Source organism: Hypomesus nipponensis, chromosome 6 (genome assembly GCF_054491055.1).
Source record: "Hypomesus nipponensis isolate SF chromosome 6, ASM5449105v1, whole genome shotgun sequence".
Classification (NCBI taxonomy): domain Eukaryota; kingdom Metazoa; phylum Chordata; class Actinopteri; order Osmeriformes; family Osmeridae; genus Hypomesus; species Hypomesus nipponensis.
The window spans coordinates 12475799-12495471 of NC_140366.1; the positions used below are offsets into that span (position 1 = coordinate 12475799).

General features: G+C 47.7%; 1 protein-coding gene across 7 annotated transcripts in view; it reads right to left on the reverse strand.

The window, feature by feature from the left end:
- LOC146287130 (pleckstrin homology domain-containing family G member 1) overlaps positions 1-18800 on the reverse strand; it is a 31637-nt gene extending 12837 nt beyond the window's left edge. Inside the window, exons 1-7 of one of the 7 annotated variants that reach the window (XM_084700092.1) lie at positions 13124-13759; positions 12908-12970; positions 12683-12771; positions 10559-11175; positions 5056-5627; positions 2394-2494; positions 1965-2034 (exon numbers count right to left, since the gene is read on the reverse strand). In XM_084700092.1, the coding sequence (XP_084556218.1) occupies positions 1965-2034; positions 2394-2494; positions 5056-5481 (597 nt within the window). In that variant the 5' untranslated portion in view covers positions 5482-5627; positions 10559-11175; positions 12683-12771; positions 12908-12970; positions 13124-13759. Of the gene's footprint in view, positions 1-1964; positions 2035-2393; positions 2495-5055; positions 5628-10067; positions 10199-10558; positions 11176-12682; positions 12867-12907; positions 12971-13123; positions 13761-18647 lie in introns of those variants that run through there. The other 6 variants (XM_084700093.1, XM_084700095.1, XM_084700094.1 and 3 more) reach the window with 6 other exon arrangements.
- Positions 18801-19673: the final 873 nt, after the last annotated feature.

The window sequence follows — 19673 nt, forward strand, 5'->3', positions numbered from 1 at the left end:
GTGCACTGGACAGACAGGTGTGGATAGGGCAGTCCTTCACAGGCCAAGCTGATGTCACGTCAAAATAGATTAACGGTTCAGGTGGGCAGTGACAGCCCTGAGCCCTGTACTGTCCTGTCCTGTCCGGAGCAGACAGCACTGGAGGTCCTGACTGCACCAGAGGCGGTCAGGTCCAGGTGGTTCAATGAGCCGTTAAATGCTGAAGCAGGAGAATGTCTCCCTGGGCTAGGCGATAAAATGTTGTGATTTCTTTATAATTGTTCTCTCCTGCCTCGTCAGCAGGTATAAAAGGTTCCAAGACTGACTCAGCACTTTGGCTGGGTTTAGAGAACATCAGAATAGATGGCCAATTATCCGGGGAGAGAGAGGGAGGGAGGAGCGAGAGAGGGAGCAGGATAGTGGGAAGGGAAAGATAGGGAGGGAGTATAGGAAGAGAGGGAGGAGGGCGAGGGGAGACTGAGGAAGGCGAGAAAGAGAGGGAGAGATAGGGGGAGAATGATTAACAATCTTTTATATTTTTTCCTCTCTCGTTTAAGTGCTTTGCAGAGTTGAGGTTGGTTTTTGTCTGCTGTGTACGCGTGCGTCAGTTGAGTGGATACAATATCAGTTGAAAGAGTTTCTTCAGTGTTTGTTTTTACGACACTGACTGACCATGACTAAGAGATACTTGGCCTTCTGGCTCCTTGAGACAAACCCCTGTCTCACTTTCTCACTCTCACACACATACTCCTCTTGGGTGCAGTTTGCATGTGATGACCAGACGTTTCCAGTATGTGTGCTGGCCACTTACCAAACACCAGTTTATGACCAAACCACACACAAGCACTGCATGCACACACCCACGCAATTGTGCACAAGTGCACCTTGCAATGATGATGGAATTTTCCTAAACACACCTACTGTAGCTACCATCTTTAAAAGCTTTGATATCCAATAGCTAGCAGCCATCTGTGTAACTAAATTAAATGGCTGCAGGTCTAGCCAGGTATGACTAATCACACCATGTGTATCAGGGCAGGTTAAGTGCATGTGTGCTATCTTAGTCAGGATAAGGGTAAACTTTGCCTGACCGCAAAGTAAACTTAACTAAGACCACGTCAATCATTACCAGGGCAACTGGTCTACTGCAGTTTAACTTATCGCCAGTCATCAGTGCTTCTAATTGGGTCCATTAGCTTATCTAGCCTATCAGTCACACAAACAAAGACTCTGATTGGTTGAAAACAAGATCATGACCCTCAGGTTTTCCATACAAGCTTGATTTTCTCTGCAGCCTTCTTATGAAACCTCCTGCAGCTGGAGTCTGAAACAACAGCGTTCATGATGAGCTCGTATGCATGTGGGTGTCAGCTAATTACCCAGAAAGCCCTGTGGAGTGGTTCTAAACAGCTGAATGAGCGTTTTAACAACAGCTTCTGTGTAAACACACAGCAGGCTGCCTGGGAGACAGGATTAGTTGTGGTGGTGTTGTCGTGTCTGGCCCGACTGCTATGCTGGATGTACGACACAGACACACACACAAACATACACAAACAAGGAAACACACACAGCTTGCTCCGCAGGGTGTAGCTGAAGCATCAGTAAGAGTGGTGGTTTACAGGAAGTGTTGGAATGCAGAGAGTTATCATGGGATAGAACTTGCTTTGTAGAACACACTGACTGAGCCACAGAAACGGGGAAAACCTAAAATAGTTATCGAAAAATGCTCCCCACCTCCCTCCTCCATCTCCTCTGTCTTCTCTCCTTCTCTCCTCCATCATCGACACTGTTCAGACTTCAGTGTCAACATGTAGTTCCCGATACACTATACATTTTCTTAGAAGTTAGTAATTATACAGTTAAGGCTAGTTCTTTACTGAATGCCTGGGTGTGTGTGTGTATGTGCGTTTATAGTTCACAGCTGTTCATTCATGTCTCAACATGCTTGTGTATGGGTGTGTGTGTGCGCGCGTGTAATCTCTTACCTTGGCTACGAAGCACTCTGCGATGGCCACAGGGTCTGCATTACACTTCTCCAGGTCATGAAGCAGGTCTCTGAAAACGCACACACAGAGAAAGATACGCACATCAAAGGTCAGTCTGCTGATTTGGTCCCAGCAATAAGGAATCTCTCCCACCTAATCTTCCTTCTGAACCATTCATGTAGAACGTCACACAGAAGCACACAACATACTTCCATGTATTGAAATAAGAGGTCTCTTTCTTTGTGTTTGAGCGTTCACATTTTCCTAGTTTGTATGGTTGAACAGGGGGACTGGTGTGGCCATTGTTGCATGGCTAAAGCATGATGTCATTCTGACTTTTCTTGGACTGATTTTCTATCAGACTTCTTACTTGTTACTCTCCTTATGTCAAGGTAATGCTTGAGTGACGTCAGCTGTGTGTGTATATACCTGTTGAAATGGTAGATTTCCTGGATGTTCCCGAATAGCGAGACTTTATCTTCGGCACTGAGGGCCAGACGAGACTGATTACTGATGCACTCTAGGTAGTCCTACAGAGAGAGAGAGAGAGAAGGAGGGAGAGAGAGAAGGAGGGAGAGAGAGATGGAGGGAAGGAAGGAGATCAGTGGGGGTCCACATCAAAGAAGGGAAATCCTATCAGCAGTGAGCTGAGAGGGACAGTATGGCTGGAGTCTGCTCTCCAACACACACAGCCTTGTTTCCACTCCTACCCTGTTGAGTGTGCCCCACCCTGGCCATCAGATCAGACTGAGTGGTGAGGTCATCCTTCTTAGGGGGAGAGACAGACTCAACCAACATGATGGAGGGGGGGGGGCTCTAAAGCTCTAGACTGAACCACTATTGTCATACAGGGGGGATGACAGATTATGGGGTAAGGGGATACATAAAGGTGGATTTCGAGGTGAAAGGCTAGACTTGGGGTAGGGGTTCATAATAAAAAGAGGAGGTTTAGGACAGCGGCAGGGTTAGAATGCAGGCCTAGGGGTAGAGTTCAGTGTTGGGTTTGGAGTCACGGTGGGGGTCAGGGTTCAGGTGTAAGGTTTGGGTTGTTAGCTAGGGGTCAGAGAGCTGACCACTCCTGACCCACCCACTCAGCAACCAGCTGTTCACAACACACACACACACACACACACGTTGCCTCTGAATTTGGTCAGAGCATAGCTGAAATCTGTAAAGGCCTACCAGCCTCTTCGGCCCCAAGCCCTCCAGGCCCTCCAGCCCTCCAGCCCCCCCACCAAGCCCTCCAGTCCCCCCACCAAGCCCTCCAGCCCTCCAGTCCCCCCACCAAGCCCTCCAGCCCTCCAGTCCCCCCACCAAGCCCTCCAGCCCTCCAGCCCCCCCACCAAGCCCTCCAGTCCCCCCACCAAGCCCTCCAGCCCTCCAGCCCCCCCACCAAGCCCTCCAGTCCCCTAGGCCCCCCAGGCTTCAGAGCCCCCCTGGCCCTCCAGCCCCCTGGCTCTAAGACTCCCTAAAATCTAAGCCCACATTCCTGATCATGTCAAACAACCTGGGATCCAGGTCGGGGGGTTTAGGTGTGTGTGTGGTAGAATCAGGTTTATCTGAGGGGTTTGTTTGTAGAACACTGATTAGGCCCATTAAGAACAGTGATCCCGTCAAGAAGGAGCAATCAGTGTTCAAACAAATACTATAGTAAGAAGTTATACACTAACACAAACACACACATACACTAATATACAAAGAGCAATGTTTTCCAAACACACATACACACCAGAGATTTGTTCCAACAAACACTCACACACACATAATAGGTATACTCACACACACACTAAAGGTAACTATATATAAGAGCTATGTATTCACACACACATACACCCCCCCCCCCATACATGGTGAATGCAGGCCACCCCTCTGTTGCTGACAGATTGAGCACAGGTGAGCCCACAGTAGTCTGGGTAAATATTTGTGTTTGGGCCTTCACGCCTCCTTCCTCTGAAACAGGCAATGTCCTATGGGTAGAATTACAGAGGACATGGATACTAAGGTTCATGCAGGGCACATGGGAGTGCAGTAAACAGAGGTTTTAATGACTGCGTTCTCTGCTGCTTAATACGTACCCGGACGCAAAGACCCACTGAACGGAACTAGCTTCTCTAACTCTAGCTTCTCTAGGTTGCTGACAGATGGAGCAAAAACAGTGTTAATGGAGAAATCTCACAGAAAACAAGTGAATAAAGTATTTTTCTTAAAGAAAATACTAACATTATTTTGTTTTAGATTATTAATGGTGGTTCTTGTCTGAAGCTTGGGTGGAAGGATTTGAGGTGTGTATATTTGTGTGTGTGGATATGTGTGAGTGTGTTTTCTGTGTGATCTGATAAGGGGTCTTGGGTAGTTAGGGTGGTCTTCCAGCAGCAAAAGCAAAGTTAAGGTAAGTGCTCTGGCCTGTGTTTGTCTAACCTACATTAGACATCGTTATCATGGCTCTAAAGCTCTCTTCTAGATTGCTCTCCCTTTCCTGGTTTAAGGAGGGAGGGAGGGAGGGAGAAATTGATAAAGGGAAGACATTGGCATCACAGAGGCATAAAGAAGTATTGTGTTTCCCAGCTGTTTCACAACCCCCTATTACGCTTAAACATCCCATCCTTAACGTCACCTTTATACCTCTTCTACATTCTCCTACCTTCTCTTCTTCCTGCCCTCCATTTCCTTAGTGACAACAGCTCTTACACAAGCCACCCACACCACAAACACACACCCACACCATACATCATGACCCTCATCACTTCAGAACCCCTGTAGAGGAAGTGACACTGAGTAGGATATGGAGAATGAAAATTGGGCATGGATCCAAATCTACCCCAGTCCTCCCTCCCCCCCCACCACTACCTTCTCTTGTTCTCCCCTATCCTGCTCCTCCTCCAGCTGCTTCTGTTCCTTAACTTGCTCCTCCCTTTACATCCTCCTAACATACCATGCTGATATTACTGGATACCATGCTGTTATCACAGCATTATTAGTGCTGTCTTCATGATCGATTGTCTCAATAACAAGTTGGTACTGTCTTGGGAACTACATTACCCAATACTGCATTGGTACTGTTTGAATACTGTGCTGGTACTGTGTGGCTCACCTGTACGATGCTACGCAGATCCTGGACGTAGGTTCTCTCCGTGTCCAGAATCTCCTGAACCACGCGGTCTACATATCGCACCGCGGGCCCCGACCCAGAACCGCTGCTCTCCCCTCCCTCTGTGTTCACCCCCGGGTTCGACTGGGCCGTCGGGGTCAGAACACTTCCCGGCCGGCCCTGCCCTCTCCCAGTCTCCATCCTTCCCTCCCTCCTCTCTTCCTCATCCCCACATTCAAGCTGGCGGGTTGGTACCAGCTCCAACTGGATCGCCCCGGAATCCCGCTCGGTCGCAGGGAGACAGTGAGGGGCGGGGCTGAGGGCGGAGCGGCTGCCCAATGAGCAGTGGCTGTCCCTGGAGGAGGCGGAGGAGGAGGTGGAGCCATAGCTGATTGGCCGCTCGGCGGTGCTGTCGGGGGCGGAGTCCATGCTGTGGGCGGAGTAGTAGCGCAGGGGTGTGTGGCGGACGTGCGGGTGGCGGAGTCGTCCCGGAGTGTCAGCGGTGCTCAGGACCGACACAGAGTCCGGAATCTCCGGCAGAGGCGGGAGGACATCCGGAAGAAAGTTAAAGTCGTCTAGAGAAAGAGAGAGAGAGAGATGTTATGAAGCTATAATTATCAGGAAAGAAACATATGTGGTCTTGTGTCTAAAGGCTTAGTTCTACTAAGTGCCAGTAGGAACATAGTGTTAGGGATGAAAGCTTTGGACTGAGACTGATCAGTGCACCACCACAGCATGCGAAGCATCTCTGAATCTCCTTCATGTCCTCACAGTGGAGGTCTGTTCCGGCCTCCGGCTCTGAGGCCAGCCAGACCACAGGCTGACTGAAACGTCGAAACGAACAAGAGCAACACTGTGGAGGCCAGCCTCCAAGACCAAACACATTCATGATCTCAACTCCCCAAAGCAACCCAGTAAACAAGCACACTGTCTCACACACACACACAGGCAGTATGTGTAGATTATAGTCATTTTCAGGATAGCTGGAGTGAGAGAAAGAGAGGAGAACAGAACAAACCATGAGAGAAAGAGAGAGAAGGAGAGAGAGAGAGAGAAAGATAGACAAAAGGGAGAAGTAGTCACAGAGACAGAAGGAGGGGGGTTTAAATACCAGATTAACGGTGTAATGGTGAGAATATTCCCTCTCTGGGGCCATGAATGGCAGTCCTTTTTCTGGTGTGTGTGTGTGTGTGTCAAATGACTGCGGTGGTCTTTTTGGCGACAGACTGGTGCCAACACAACTGTGGAAAGATCCGTTACACACACACACACACAGGTCCGTTGAGGTGAAACCACACAAGCAGGGTCTCGTTCTCGTTCTCAACCGTTAACCGTTTTTTTTCCTCTCTATTTCTGGCGTTGAACCAGTAACTGTTCTTGGAAGAAAGACAGCTTTGATGAGAGAAGGAGAAGGAGCAATTAAAGAAAGAAAGCTACAAAACAGTTACAGTACGAGAGAGAGAGAGCTAAAGAGGCCCAGTGTTTCAGGTAGAGAGGCCAGTCCTTCTCATACAGGTAAACAACACCAGGTACCGATCTGCTGTTTCAGCAACTCTGACATCCAGACCCACTCCTGTGGCGCTCGACTCCGTGACCTGCTGCCTATCCAGACCTGTGTGATCTGGTAGCAGCGTGGCCACGCCCTCAAGCATGTTCAACGTGACCTCCGCTAACATGCGGAAAGAATCCTGACACATGTTCAGTCTCTTAACTTACCTGTAGGGCCTGGAGGTACATTTCTAAGTAGGATCTCTAAGTTGGGACAGGTTGACATTTTTCTCAATTCATCAAATGAATCAGGCAGTCTTGACAGGAAATGAAGCCATACAGGTCCACAGTTTGTGCACTTGTGTGTGTTTATAGGGGTAAGTGGATCTCTGTGGAGGTGTGTGTGTATGTGCGTGTGTATAGGGGTTAGAGTGTGTGTGTTTAAGGGGGGGGGGGGGAGACGCTCTCAGGGATCTGGACACCTTCCAATGTTTACTGTTCCCAGAGTGACCTACATTATAACAATCCTCAAATCAGGGAGAGAGAATAGCCAGCGACCAAAACAACTCTGACCTCTGGGGCATGGGCACAGCAGCTAGACATACACACTCACTGTACACACTCACTGCCCACAGGAGCTCAAGACACACACACACATCAATGAAGCTTGGATGAACGTACAGATGGACGGATGACATATTCTTCCATGTCGTTAGCTGCAGCAAAAACACTTCCTGCATTTGTTTAGAAAGGAGGCAGAGTCTCGCTAAACATTCAGAACATGTTACCCTCCCTCCATTCGGAACCTACCTTCCAGCCTGTCTGTCTGCTGCTCCAATGTAATGTGCTCTGTGTGTGTGTGTGTGTGTGTGTGTGTGAGAGAGATTAAGGCTGAGTAGAAGGCTCTATCAGAGTGGGAGTGTGGGTGTGGGTGTGTGTAGGTATGTGTGTATGTGTGTTTAACTTAAATCCATTTGATTTATCACCCCTCAGATAGGGCCGACGGAGCCAATGGATTTACTGGATTGGGTTTACTGGATGTCCCTCTACCCATTACAGTCATTAGGTTACTCACACACTGTGAGTCAAGAAGTGCATGCACAGAGAAATCATGGCTTTCAGTTTGGTGTTTGGAGCGAAACCCAAACAAGAGATTGAAAGATTTTTTCAAACTTGTGTTTGCCCAGCCTCTCCTCTGCGCCTACAAGCTTCTTGTTTGGGACACGCCCAGCCTATTTTCTGAGCAAATAAACCTACACACACACTAATATTCATCCAAACACACACACACACACACATTTGGGGTGTGTGAGGAGTGTGTTGGGAGTTGGGGTGGGCTGGGTTACCCTCAACCCAGATTAAGGACAACCTGATCTGTGTAAGTGATCTGTAATTACCACCTTGAGCCTCTGGGTTTCTACAGTTTCTCCTTTGCATCAGTGTGTAAGGGTGTGTGTGAGTGTGTGTGTGTGTGTGTGTGTGTGCATGTGTGGGAGTGTGTGTGAAATAGGGAGAAACTGTGTGCATGTATTTAAGGATTAGAGAAGAGTATTAGTTGGGTTGTGAGCTCTAACATTTCCTGCCAGAACAGGACAGGACAGAGCAAAGCAACGCATGGCAGCGGAGCAGAGCAGAGCAGAGCAGAGCAGCAGGAGTATAGCAGAGCAGAGCAGAGCAGAGCAGAGCAGTAGAGCAGGATAGACTGCGAGTCTAAGGGAGAGACTGTGTCTGGGTTTGGGGTCTGGTCTCAGTTAACTTGCTAGCCTGTCATGTGTAACCTTTGAAGCATGCTAACTACAGACAAGCGAAGGGCCACCTGTCTAGTATCACTGAACAGTCGGTCTTCTCCAGCTGCTTTCCCTAAAGTTTGATGACTGTATATCTTCTGATCAAATTCAGTCATAAGGAGATGCTTTACCTAAATAATGATGTTCACTGTTTGCACTACTGTATACTGTTGATTTATAATGTTCATTGAATTCAGTATTTTTGTTTCCAATTCAGTGTTATTGTTACTTGTGCTGCTGCAACAGTGCCATTTGCCCTCTGGGATTAATTAAGCGCTATTTTACTAGTTAACAAGCAAATGTAGTTCAAAAGCTCTGCCTTTAAAAGGTCTATAAGGAAAAAATACTCCTGTCGGAGCTACCTGGTCAGTCTAGCCTGACTTAATGACTCATATCCCTCAAGTCCACTTCAGTCACACACACTTTATGGTGTCCTGAAGTGCACTTCATTCTGAAGTGGTCAACAAACCACTTCCTGGACCAGGTGCCAAACAGAGCACATGACCAGATGGTTTAAACAGTGCCTTATGAAGGCTCACTTATGGTCCAATGACGGTTTTAAAACTGCTTCTTCACAACCTCTTTGTAACTGATTTATAAGTACTTTAAAGTGCAGTCCTCTATGGCCACTGTGACTGCTCTACATGCACTACACCTGGTCTAGTTATTCTCTATACCTGCTCTATACCTGTTCTAACTACCCTACAACTGCTTAACACCTACTTTATAAGTACCTAATAACTGTTTTATAAGGTTGTTTTGCAGTATGTTAATGGAATGTCATGTCAGCTCTGTAAATCACTGGTATGACTTCATGGGCCATAATAAACCCCAAGTCAGCTGTGTAAGACTAATGGGTAAACAGAAGACCCAGAGGAGAGAGACAAGTGCCGGTCTCTCTGTGATTTGAATAGAGCAGCTGCTGCAGTGTCTTTTTCTCTTTCTCCCCCCCACCCCCCCTCTCTCTCTCTCTCTCTTTCTCTCTCTCCTCCTCCCTCTCTTCTGGATCACAATACAGCCTGAGTCAGCTTTCATCCATCAGATCTCACAGCACACAAAGGCTCTATCACTACTCCCCCCCCCCCCCCCAGCCTAGACACACACACACGTTGCCCGCCAAAATAAAACTCATACAAAGAGCTCCAAAATTAAATGGTTCAACCATCAGATGAGTAAAGTTCAGAGGGATGAAAAGAGGACCAGACTTCAAGTGAAGGTGTGTGTGTGTGTGTGGGGGGGGGGGACGGAAAGGAAATGATGAGAGAGAGAGAAAGAGAGAGAGAGGAGAGAGAGAAAAAGAGAGTGAGAGAGCAAGTGAGAAAATTAGACAAAGAGAGGAAGGGGGTTGCTCTTACTCTAAAGCTCATTTCTGAGCCCTGCTACTGAGAGTTTCTCTCAAACATGACATCATCTGATTCAGCTCTGGACAATAGACGGCTCTGTGAGCTAGGCCTCTCTCTATCCCTCCCTCCTTCCTCCTCTTCCTCACTTTCTTCCCCCCTTCTTAAATATTCTCCCTTTTTTCCCCACTTACCAGAGCATTCCACAGTGATGGGACACATCCAAATGTGACCAAGACCGAAAATATATCAGCTATCACAAATCAACCAATACAAGTACTGATGCTAAGGAAGAAAAACACATCGTCTTAAAAGCCTTCTTTACGTTGAACTGACACGTCATCCTGCATACAAAACACAAGAGTTTCCGTTCCTGCATCACTTCCAAATGTTTTCTCACGTGAGCAGGTGTCTGATGACTGTTATGGCTACCGTCCATCCCTCTGTGCTGTCCTAGAAGTACTTATATGTTATATTATGCCAGGTTGCTTGCGCTGTCTTGTCCCAAACAGTTCAGTGCCCAGTCTGACCTTGTGTTGTTCTGTGCACCTGACAATAAAATAAAAAAAAAACTAGAAAACTTGAATTCCATCAAGCTTGTTTACTTCTGAGTGTTCAGTGTTTCCCACACAGGAGAACACTGTATACAACTCATCACTGTCAACATACAGGGCCTTGATACCACAGCGTTTCCTGCCCATGTTTCATTGGTGTACGTGACCTGGTTTCAGAGCAGGACTCTACAGGGCAATGGACAGGTCATCAACATAAGGAGATGGTCAACGTTTTAAAAACAACTTGGTGTGTTTCTGGGTCTGTGTGTGAAAGAGAGAGACACGCTGAGTATCAGTCACAGGCCAGGGCGTTTCTAGGGGTTACTGCCCATCTTACCTTCCGCCTTGGCAACAGCACGGCAACAGCGTCAGACATGATTGAATCAGATAGAGATCAGACTGCCGAAAGAGAGACAGAGGGAAACAAAGACATGAAGAGGAGAGAGATGAGAGAGACCGAAAGAGCACAACAGAGGGATGCATATTTTATCCAGTTGATGTTGACAACACTGTAAACTGTTCAAAGCCTGGGTGTAATTTTCCTGTTCTAGATAAAACCACATGTCCTCGTAGTTTCTCTGTGCCTGATAGCTCCAAGAGAATATCAGGCCTGTGTTTCTAAGACCTTAGACAGTCCCTCAAGATTTCCCACTACAGCCCAGTGTCGTCGTCGTTGTCGTCGGAGGAGGAGGAAACCTCAGAGCAAAGATCCCCAGACGAACAAAGACCTGCATGGACCATGCGTGACTGAGCAGATGTTGAGAGAGAAACAGAGACAGAGAGTAAAAGGAAGCATTCCATAGTTAATGCTTTGGCTCAGCATAAGCTACACACGCTGTAACAATCGCATGATAGTGTTTCAATGTGAGGACATGACGACCGGCCTGTCCAGAGGAGATCTGAGACGTTCTCTGGGCCTCATGGGCTCTGGTACTGCTTCTGAACTGGATAGTTCTGGGACAGAAAACAGGTCAACTCATTATCTCTATTGCAGAAAAGCAGCACACAGTGAACTTCATCAGAGAAGAAACACACACACAAGAAAATCTCACAGCGATGGCCTTAACACAGAGATTTACACCCCCCAGAAGTGATATGGCCACTCTGAGGTGTGTGTTTCCCATGGTGTTAGTAGAGTGTGTTTAGCACAGAGAGGGGGAGGGTTAAGGAGAGAGCGGAGAGAGAGAGAGAAAGAGCGAGAGAGAGAGCGAGAGAGCAGAGAGGGTGATCTACAGGAGTTTGGTACTGTGGGAAAAATAACCCCCACACACTCACGCCCCTATTTTCGGACACACGCACACACACACCCCAGAAACACCCAGCGACCTCTGCCCCCCTCCCTCCTAAACCCCTCCCCCCCCTCCTTCACCACTCCTCCTCCTCCTCTCCCTCCCAGAGTGACACACTGGCCTCATTCTCAGACTGATACGGGTTTGAGCCACTCCACTCACGGCCACACCTGAGCTGGTCTGGTGTCTGCTCGCCATCACTCCTCCCTCTCCAAAACCACCCTGTCTCAGCATTCCTCAGCATTTTCTATCCTTCTCCTTCTTCTGTGTTCTGCAGTGGTTAGGAAATTCATCCCAAACCAAAGAGCCTCCCTTCTGTCTATCTTACCCCCCCCCCCCACACCTCTCCGGGGGGGCCGATGTCCCAGAGCTGGCCCAGGGTAGAAATGCAGGCTGGTATTGTCCATAGTGCCTCTAAACAGTAATTATACACCCCCAACTTCACCATGCCCCATTCCCCCCCCCCCCCCCTTCTGCAACCACCCACCTTCACTCCTCTATGCCCCCCCCCCCATCTCCCCGATGCCCCTCCTTCCCTCCCCGAGGCCCCAATGTGGGTCACAGGCTGCAGGATGGCATCTCAGCACTCACCCAGCAGCACTCCATCAAACAGACAGCCCGTGAGAGGAAACCGACGCGCACACGCACACACACACACACATACTACTGACACTAACAGATGAGCAATTAGTTGAGTCGGTAACTAGAACTTCAAATTCCACTTCCTCAGAGAAAATGCAATCATTTGATAATGAAACAGTGGAGTCTCATTCATGTACTGTGAGTAAACGTAACTTTATATTTTAGTCATTTCATGGTAGATGCCATTATCCCAAGCAATGTATGAATTTTGATTATTCAATTACTATTTGAATCAAGAAGATTTTATTTCTACAAAGACAATTCAGTGACTGTAAAGTTCCCAAAAATACGGCAATCAATGCAGAAAAAATGCACCATAACTGCCCGAGCTGGAATTGAAGCAACAACTCAAGCTGTGAGAAAACAAACAGGCCCCGACTATGACACTGAGGACCCACAATAGAAACACACATACACACACACTGCACTACAGGGAATGCTTTACAAAAACACACACACACACAAACAATACAAAACATGCATGCACACAAGCTCTAAGTCATTCATTTGTGTTAACCAAGTAGGCTTACTCTGGTAAATAGAGTAACTTGAGGTGATCTTCTCCCCAGACAGTCACAGCCATGCCAAGACCCCCAGGCAACCAGTGTACAAACTGAAACTGAGTATTCATATCAGCCAAACACATGACCAGGTCCAGCCATCCTCTTACAGATACGATAAGAGAAAACAAGACATCCTTGAATATAATAGTTTCAGTTCTCAAATATGAACAAAACTGTACTGCAATGATGCACCTCTTGTTAATCAAACTTCATAAACTCTCTCCAGAAGTGTAGTAGGATTCAACCAGACCAAACCTTCATAAAGAGACAGAGAACGGAATTGAAATCCCTCATATCAACTAACACTGGTGAAAAATGCTACCTAAACAGAAACAAATCATACCTGTTCAGATTACAGTTGACAGCCAGAGATTAAACCTACAGAACAGACATTTGTGACCAGTTTACCTGTAGGCATTGTGACTTGGCAGTCCTTCAAACGGAATCAGCCAGTGACTTCAGGGCCCCCAAACCAGGAGACCGAAGAGAGACAGAGAGGGTTTTTCTAAGACAACCGGAGTCCAGGACAAGATGACATGTCCACCAGGAGAAGGATACTCCGATATTCCAAAAGCTGAAGTATTCCCATAAAACCTCCTCACATTTTCTCTGTCCTACGCAAGCCCTTCTCCAGGCATACGCGTTTTCTGCTTGTCTCCCAACCAACGCACACGCCGTAAGTCGCTCCTACATGCACACACACACTGTAGATCTTTCTTACTCAAGAACGCACGCGCTTGTGTTCCTGGGGCAGCTGGTAGAACTGACCCCTAGTTTCATGCTCTCCTTTCTCTCTATGCCTTGCTCTCTCAGTCTGCCTGTCTGCCTGTCTGCCTGTCTGCCTGTCTGTCTGTCTGTCTGTCTGTCTGTCTGTCTGTCTGCCTGTCTGTCTGTCTGCCTGTCTGTCTGTCTGTCTGTCTGTCTGTCTGTCTGTCTGTCTTGCTGGCTTGCTGGCTTGCTGGGAGTAAGTCTTTTTCTTTCACTAAGCTCTCTGTCTCTCTGTCACTCAGACTGGCCCCCCTTCTCTGTCTCTCCCTCCCTCTTTCTAACACTATTTCTCTCTCTCTAAAACTGTGTGTGTGTCAGAGGGAATGGCCTCTGCTCTCTCCCTCCTGGGCATTCCCCTCCCCCTGGCTCCTCCCCTCTCTCTCCCACAGCAAATTACAAGGAGCTGAGAGTTCCAAAGTCTCTCTTTCTTTCTCCTTCTTTCTTTCTTTCCCTCTTTCTCATTTCTCCTTTTATCTTCCTCCTCACTTCTGTGTCCTTCCAAACTTCCCTGGAACTCTGAAGTCTGCCCACACGTGTGCAAAGAGACACACTGCATGTGTGTGTGTGTGTGTGCGTCTGTCTGACGGTGTACATTTGTCTGCATGCAATCACACTGTGCAAAAGCACAGCAGGCACTGAACCACTGCTGTTAGTGCATAGCTTTACAGAACATACACACACACACACACACCGTATAGTGGGAGGGTTACCCAGGATCAATAGCTGAGAGCCGACACAAACAAAAGGCCACCTCCACCCTCGTCCCCCCCCACCACCACCACTACCACCAGTGTCTATTGTGTCAAGCTCCTTTCCAGGCCAGAGAAAGGTTGGGTAGCGGGACAAGTGTGTTAGAGATAGAGAGGGAGAAAGAGAGAGACAGTTTGCTAGTTGCCCACCACCACAGAAGAAAAACTTGAGTTCCATTGGGTTCTCCCCCAATTTATTGATCATTCAATAATAATAATAATAATCTCCCTCCCTAATCGTCCAGTAAACGCACACACACACATACCCTGGTAACTATTTATTAGTGACCCCTTCACTGGTCAGCACGCCAAACATACACATACACACACACAGTCCAGAGCAGCCTGTTGTCTGACTGTTCCAGCAGCCTGACCCTTTGAGGACTGAGGGTCCAGCGACCCATGAAGACCCCCTGGCCTCCACCTTAACCCCAAACACTGCCCCTGCTTACAAACACAAACACACAAAAAAAACACACACACAACTTCCACCTTAACCCCAAACACTGCCCCTGCTTACAAACACACAAAAAAAACACACACACAACTTCCACCCTAACCCCAAACACTGTCCGGCGCTTACACACACACACACACACCTCCACCTTAACCCCAAACACTGTCTGGCGCTTACACACACACACACACACACCTCCACCTTAACCCCAAATATGCCCCCCCTCCATCACACACACACACACACATCCCCCTCCACTCACCCCTACTGCTACCCCCCATCCCTCATCTCATAATGAGCCACCCTTGTTAAGCACCTACCCTCCCCCCAACCCATACCCTGCTCTGATACATAATGTATTCCCTTGATCTCTCTCTCTCTCACCCACAGTTATAGGTAATTTCCTTGAACAATGTGGGCAAAATGACCACTACATCCCTTTCCCTTGCTTTCCCATTTCATTCTTTCATTCGGTGGACCGAAGTGAGAATAGGACTTTGATCCATCTCAAGGCTAGCAAAAGGCTGGAACAGGTCAACAAGATGCTAAGCACCTCTAACCACACACACACACACGCATAGTGCGAGAGACTTGAGGGTCCTGTGGGGTTGCTAAGATGATCGGGCCACTGGGCTGTGGTCTCTATCGTAACAATCCGGCACTCATCCCAAAGTCAGAGGAGAAGGGGAGGGAAAGAAAGAGAGAAAATGAAAGAGAAATGGAGAGAGAGGTAGAGAGTGTCAATAAAGTCCCCTCCTGGTTGAGTTCAGGCAGAACAAACAGTGTACCCATCTCCTGTCCTTTAACAGACACACTCACTCAATTTGAGCTGTTTTCACACATCCTAAAGTGCAACTCAATAAGTACAGCCACTTGAAAACATTTGGAGAACGTTAGTGTGTGTTAGTGTGCTCATTTATAAGTGTATGTAAGTGTGTGTGATTATATATGAGTGTGTGTGAGTGTGTCAACGTATGTGTCAAAACGCACTCCCCTCTGTGCTTGAGCATATGTCCCTGAACCAGGAGGCAACAGAGGGACTGTTGATTTGGTGCTTGTTATTACAGTGGGCACACAGTTTGTATGTGAGTTTGTGTGTGTTTGTGTGTGTCGCTGACCAAATCTCTCCCTCAGACACACTGACAGCTCCCTCGTTTTCCCAGCTGTGACGATCACAAAGAGAGTGGAGTGTTTCCATGGCAACCTCGTTTGGGGGTGGGACAGGGTGGGGAAACGGGGGCGAATCCTTTAATGTTTCCAACAGACAAATAACAGGGGGAGGTCATGTATTTACAGTGCTCCCCCCCCCTGAGTGAACCTGCTATGATCTGTCAGACGTTAAATGGATCACCAGTAGATCTACTGCTCCAACTCACTCTGGAAAACAACTGGTCCACATTCCTCAGGCACTACAAGCATCAACAAATGACACGTCACAGCCCAGTTTAGCCATTGTTCCTCATACAGTAAACACCCAACCCCACAGTCAAACCATTTACATGTTCACCAGAATTGTGATTTTAAATCAGAGCTTCCGATTAGATTCTTCTCTGTTAAGCCATGGAGGGTATTCTCTACCCTAGATCAAATCAACCTAACCCATCCAGGCCTGCCAGCCACCTGGAGCATCAGACCACGTCATCTATTTACTTCCTGATAGCAGCTCAACATTCTAACACACAGGCCATGTTCCATTAGACATGTTTCATATCCAGGTCAGCCACCATTTTCACATCAAACCTGGGGTGTACTTAAGTAGTCTCACCCCCAGTAAAACTAACGGATCAGATCAGAATAGTGACTGCAACATCAATGACTTCTCTTTAATTGATGTGTGTATTTGGCTCTGGGCTCCCAGTGTTCTGGGAGCTGAGGATCTTTCAGCAGTCAGACCAGCTTCAGGAATGTCGGGAGTTCGGACCGCCAGAATTCTGTCGCCGTAATTAAGGCTTACATAAGAGCAGGGATCCCTGGGAAAGGTCTGGAGACAGGACAACGAGGACGGGCTCAGTCCAGACTAAACAACAACAACGACAACAACATGGAATCTATGAACTGAAACAGCCAACTACAGTACTGTCAACAGTTGTTTACAACTCTGTGGCCATGGCAAACAAGGTGCATTTGGTATTCCTGTCAGACACACCATCTTAATGGACCCTGCAAATTACAATAAAGATGGGGGGGTAAGAGAAAAAAAAGGCGGGAAGGTGTGTGTGTGTGTGAGTGTGAGTGTGAGTGTGAGAGAGAGAGAGAGAGAGAGGGGGGGAGTGAGAGAGAGAGAGGGGGGGAGTGAGAGAGAGAGAGGGGGGAGTGAGAGAGAGAGAGGGGGGGAGTGAGAGAGAGAGAGAGAGAGAGAGAGAGAGAGAGAGAGAGAGAGAGAGAGAGAGAGAGAGAGAGAGAGAGAGAGAGAGAGAGAGAGAGAGAGAGAGAGGGGGGGGGGAGTGAGAGAGGGGGGGAGTGAGAGGGGGGGGGAGTGAGACAGGGAAAAGGGGTGAGAGGATCAGTTTCGGACAAATGAGAGGAGGCTGGGATGACTACATTTGTGTTTACAGGACGAGGGTGTGTGTGTGTGTGTGTGGTGGGGGGACTTTCGAAGGAAGCTGTGTTTGGCCTCAGATTAAAATGCAGGACAAGGGTTCAGCAGGAACAAAGAGGGGGAGGCAGGGGGAGGTCTTCCACCTCTGCTCCTACAAACACACAACAGGACGAGAGGATCCCTCCAAACACTTCATTGTGAAAGTCACTTGGTAACCTACATTAATGCTTATGAAACTACAGTGACCAAGCACAGTATGTAAACGATAACACTATGTTCTCTTATTACGTAACAGATCCAACCAATCACAGATATTCATAGTCCAGTTACAAACCACTCCAGCACGTTGTCTTTGACTCCTTTCCTCTCTTCTTCTTCTTCTTCTTCTTCTTCTTTCCTCTCCCTCTTTCCCTCTCTCACTCTCTGTCTCCCTCTGTGACGCAGTTAGCTGGGTGCTCCAGTTAGCTTTTGCACAATAGGGACAGGACACACTCATCCACCCCCCCCCCCACACACACACACCCACAGCCACATTAACACACATGCACACACACCTGGTATTTAGAGGTGAGGTCGTGTCTGAGATCCTGGTGTCAGAGATGGTGATATTGATAACATCAACCTCAATAAAGACCTAAATCTGCATCACACTCCATTCCCTCCTCACTCCCACACAACTTAGTTAGTTTAGATAGTTAGTTTAGTTTTTTTTGTGAAGTAAAACTAAACTCATCGCTTTACACTTCAAACTAAACACCATCTATGAATTTCAGCAGAAACACAGGTAGCAGTTTGAAAGCAGAAAGCCTATATTTTCTCTACGTCATGTCTACAGGAAAACACTAGAAACACCATTAAAACGTAAGTACAGTGTACTGTACATTGTCCCACATACACACCCAATGTTACTTTTAAATACTTGTAATGTAACTGATGCCTGTGTGTTTTGCGTGACCTGGCACAGAGAGGCTGGCAGAGATAGTCTACTACCTGGTCGGAGAAGAGGGCCAAGGTGGCCATTAGCTTCACGCTAAATTGACCCCCTGGCAGAGTAATAATGTGGTTGGTGGAGCACAGCAGGAACAGCCACTATGGTTATGTTCATATGAAAATCTGGGAGTTCCACATAGTACAATCCCACACAACACAGCCTGGACATTACCGTGTTGGGAAAGAGAGTTAGGAAGTTGAAGTGGTCTCATTTAAATTTGTTTCTTTACTGCAGGCACCAATTTAGAATACTGAAGTTGAAGAATCGTATTGTTCATTTCCATAGTTGCTGTTACATCTATAGTATGCTGTATAAGTCCATCCCCGTTTACAGACACAATCTTACAGATACTGTATCTGTATGTTTCACTTTCACTTCACTTTTTAAGACTTAAAACGACATATACAAAGACATAAGTTCTCTCTCACCTTGGAGACCATTCCCGCACCTAGCAGTCTCTCCAACGCTGATATCCTAGAATCCTCTCAGTGGTTATTTCCATCCCCAGAACATCAAAAAGTTCTTTAGACACACACACACACACACACGCACATATGCAGGTACAGAAACACACACATGAACGGAGTTGTAGGCTTAGCTGTGCTAGTGGTGGCTGCAGGACAGGTCCACACCTCTATGAGGTCAGCTGAGAAGAGCAGATTGGAGCGGAGCCTTCCGGAGCCAAGCCAACAGAGTCGGAGAAAGGAGTGAGCATGCACGTCCAGCCAGCCCACATCCTGAGAAATTACTGCTGCAAGAGTAGCCCCTGCCTCTCTCTCTGCGTCTCTCTCTCTCTGCGCGTCTCTCTCTCTGCGTGTCTCTCTCTCTGCGTCTCTCTCTCTCTGCGTCTCTCTCTCTCTGCGTCTCTCTCTCTCTGCGTCTCTCTCTCTTTGCGTCTCTCTCTCTCTGCGTCTCTCTCTATGTCTCTGAGTGAGTGTCTCTCTCTCTTTGAGTCTGTCTCTCTCTCTGTCTCTCTAACTCTCTGTCTTCCTTACTCTCCATCTCTGTCTCAATCTCCCTCCCTCTTTAGCTTTTTCTCTATAGAAATAGAGCAGGGTGGGGAGGGATGGGGAGATACAGAGTACAGTAGAGAGAGAGAGAGAGAGAGAGAGAGAGAGAGAGAGAGAGAGAGAAATAATAGTGGGGGGAAGGATGGACTGAGACAGACAGAAAGAGGACAACACAAGGACAGGCCGTCTCGTCTTCCCCTAAAAACACACAACTGGGTCACATTACCAAACGGCCCAAGACACAGAACCAGATCACAGTCTCATCCCTTTCTCCCTCCATCTTTTTACCACTCGCTTCATCACGCAAAGATTCTCTTTTGGATTCTTTTGGATAACACTGCAAGTGTTCGGGATAAAGGCCAGCATGGTAAATGTTCTATAAGTAACATGTGCTTATGACAAACACGTGTCTGTATCGGTGTGTGTATGTAACACGTCTGTGTG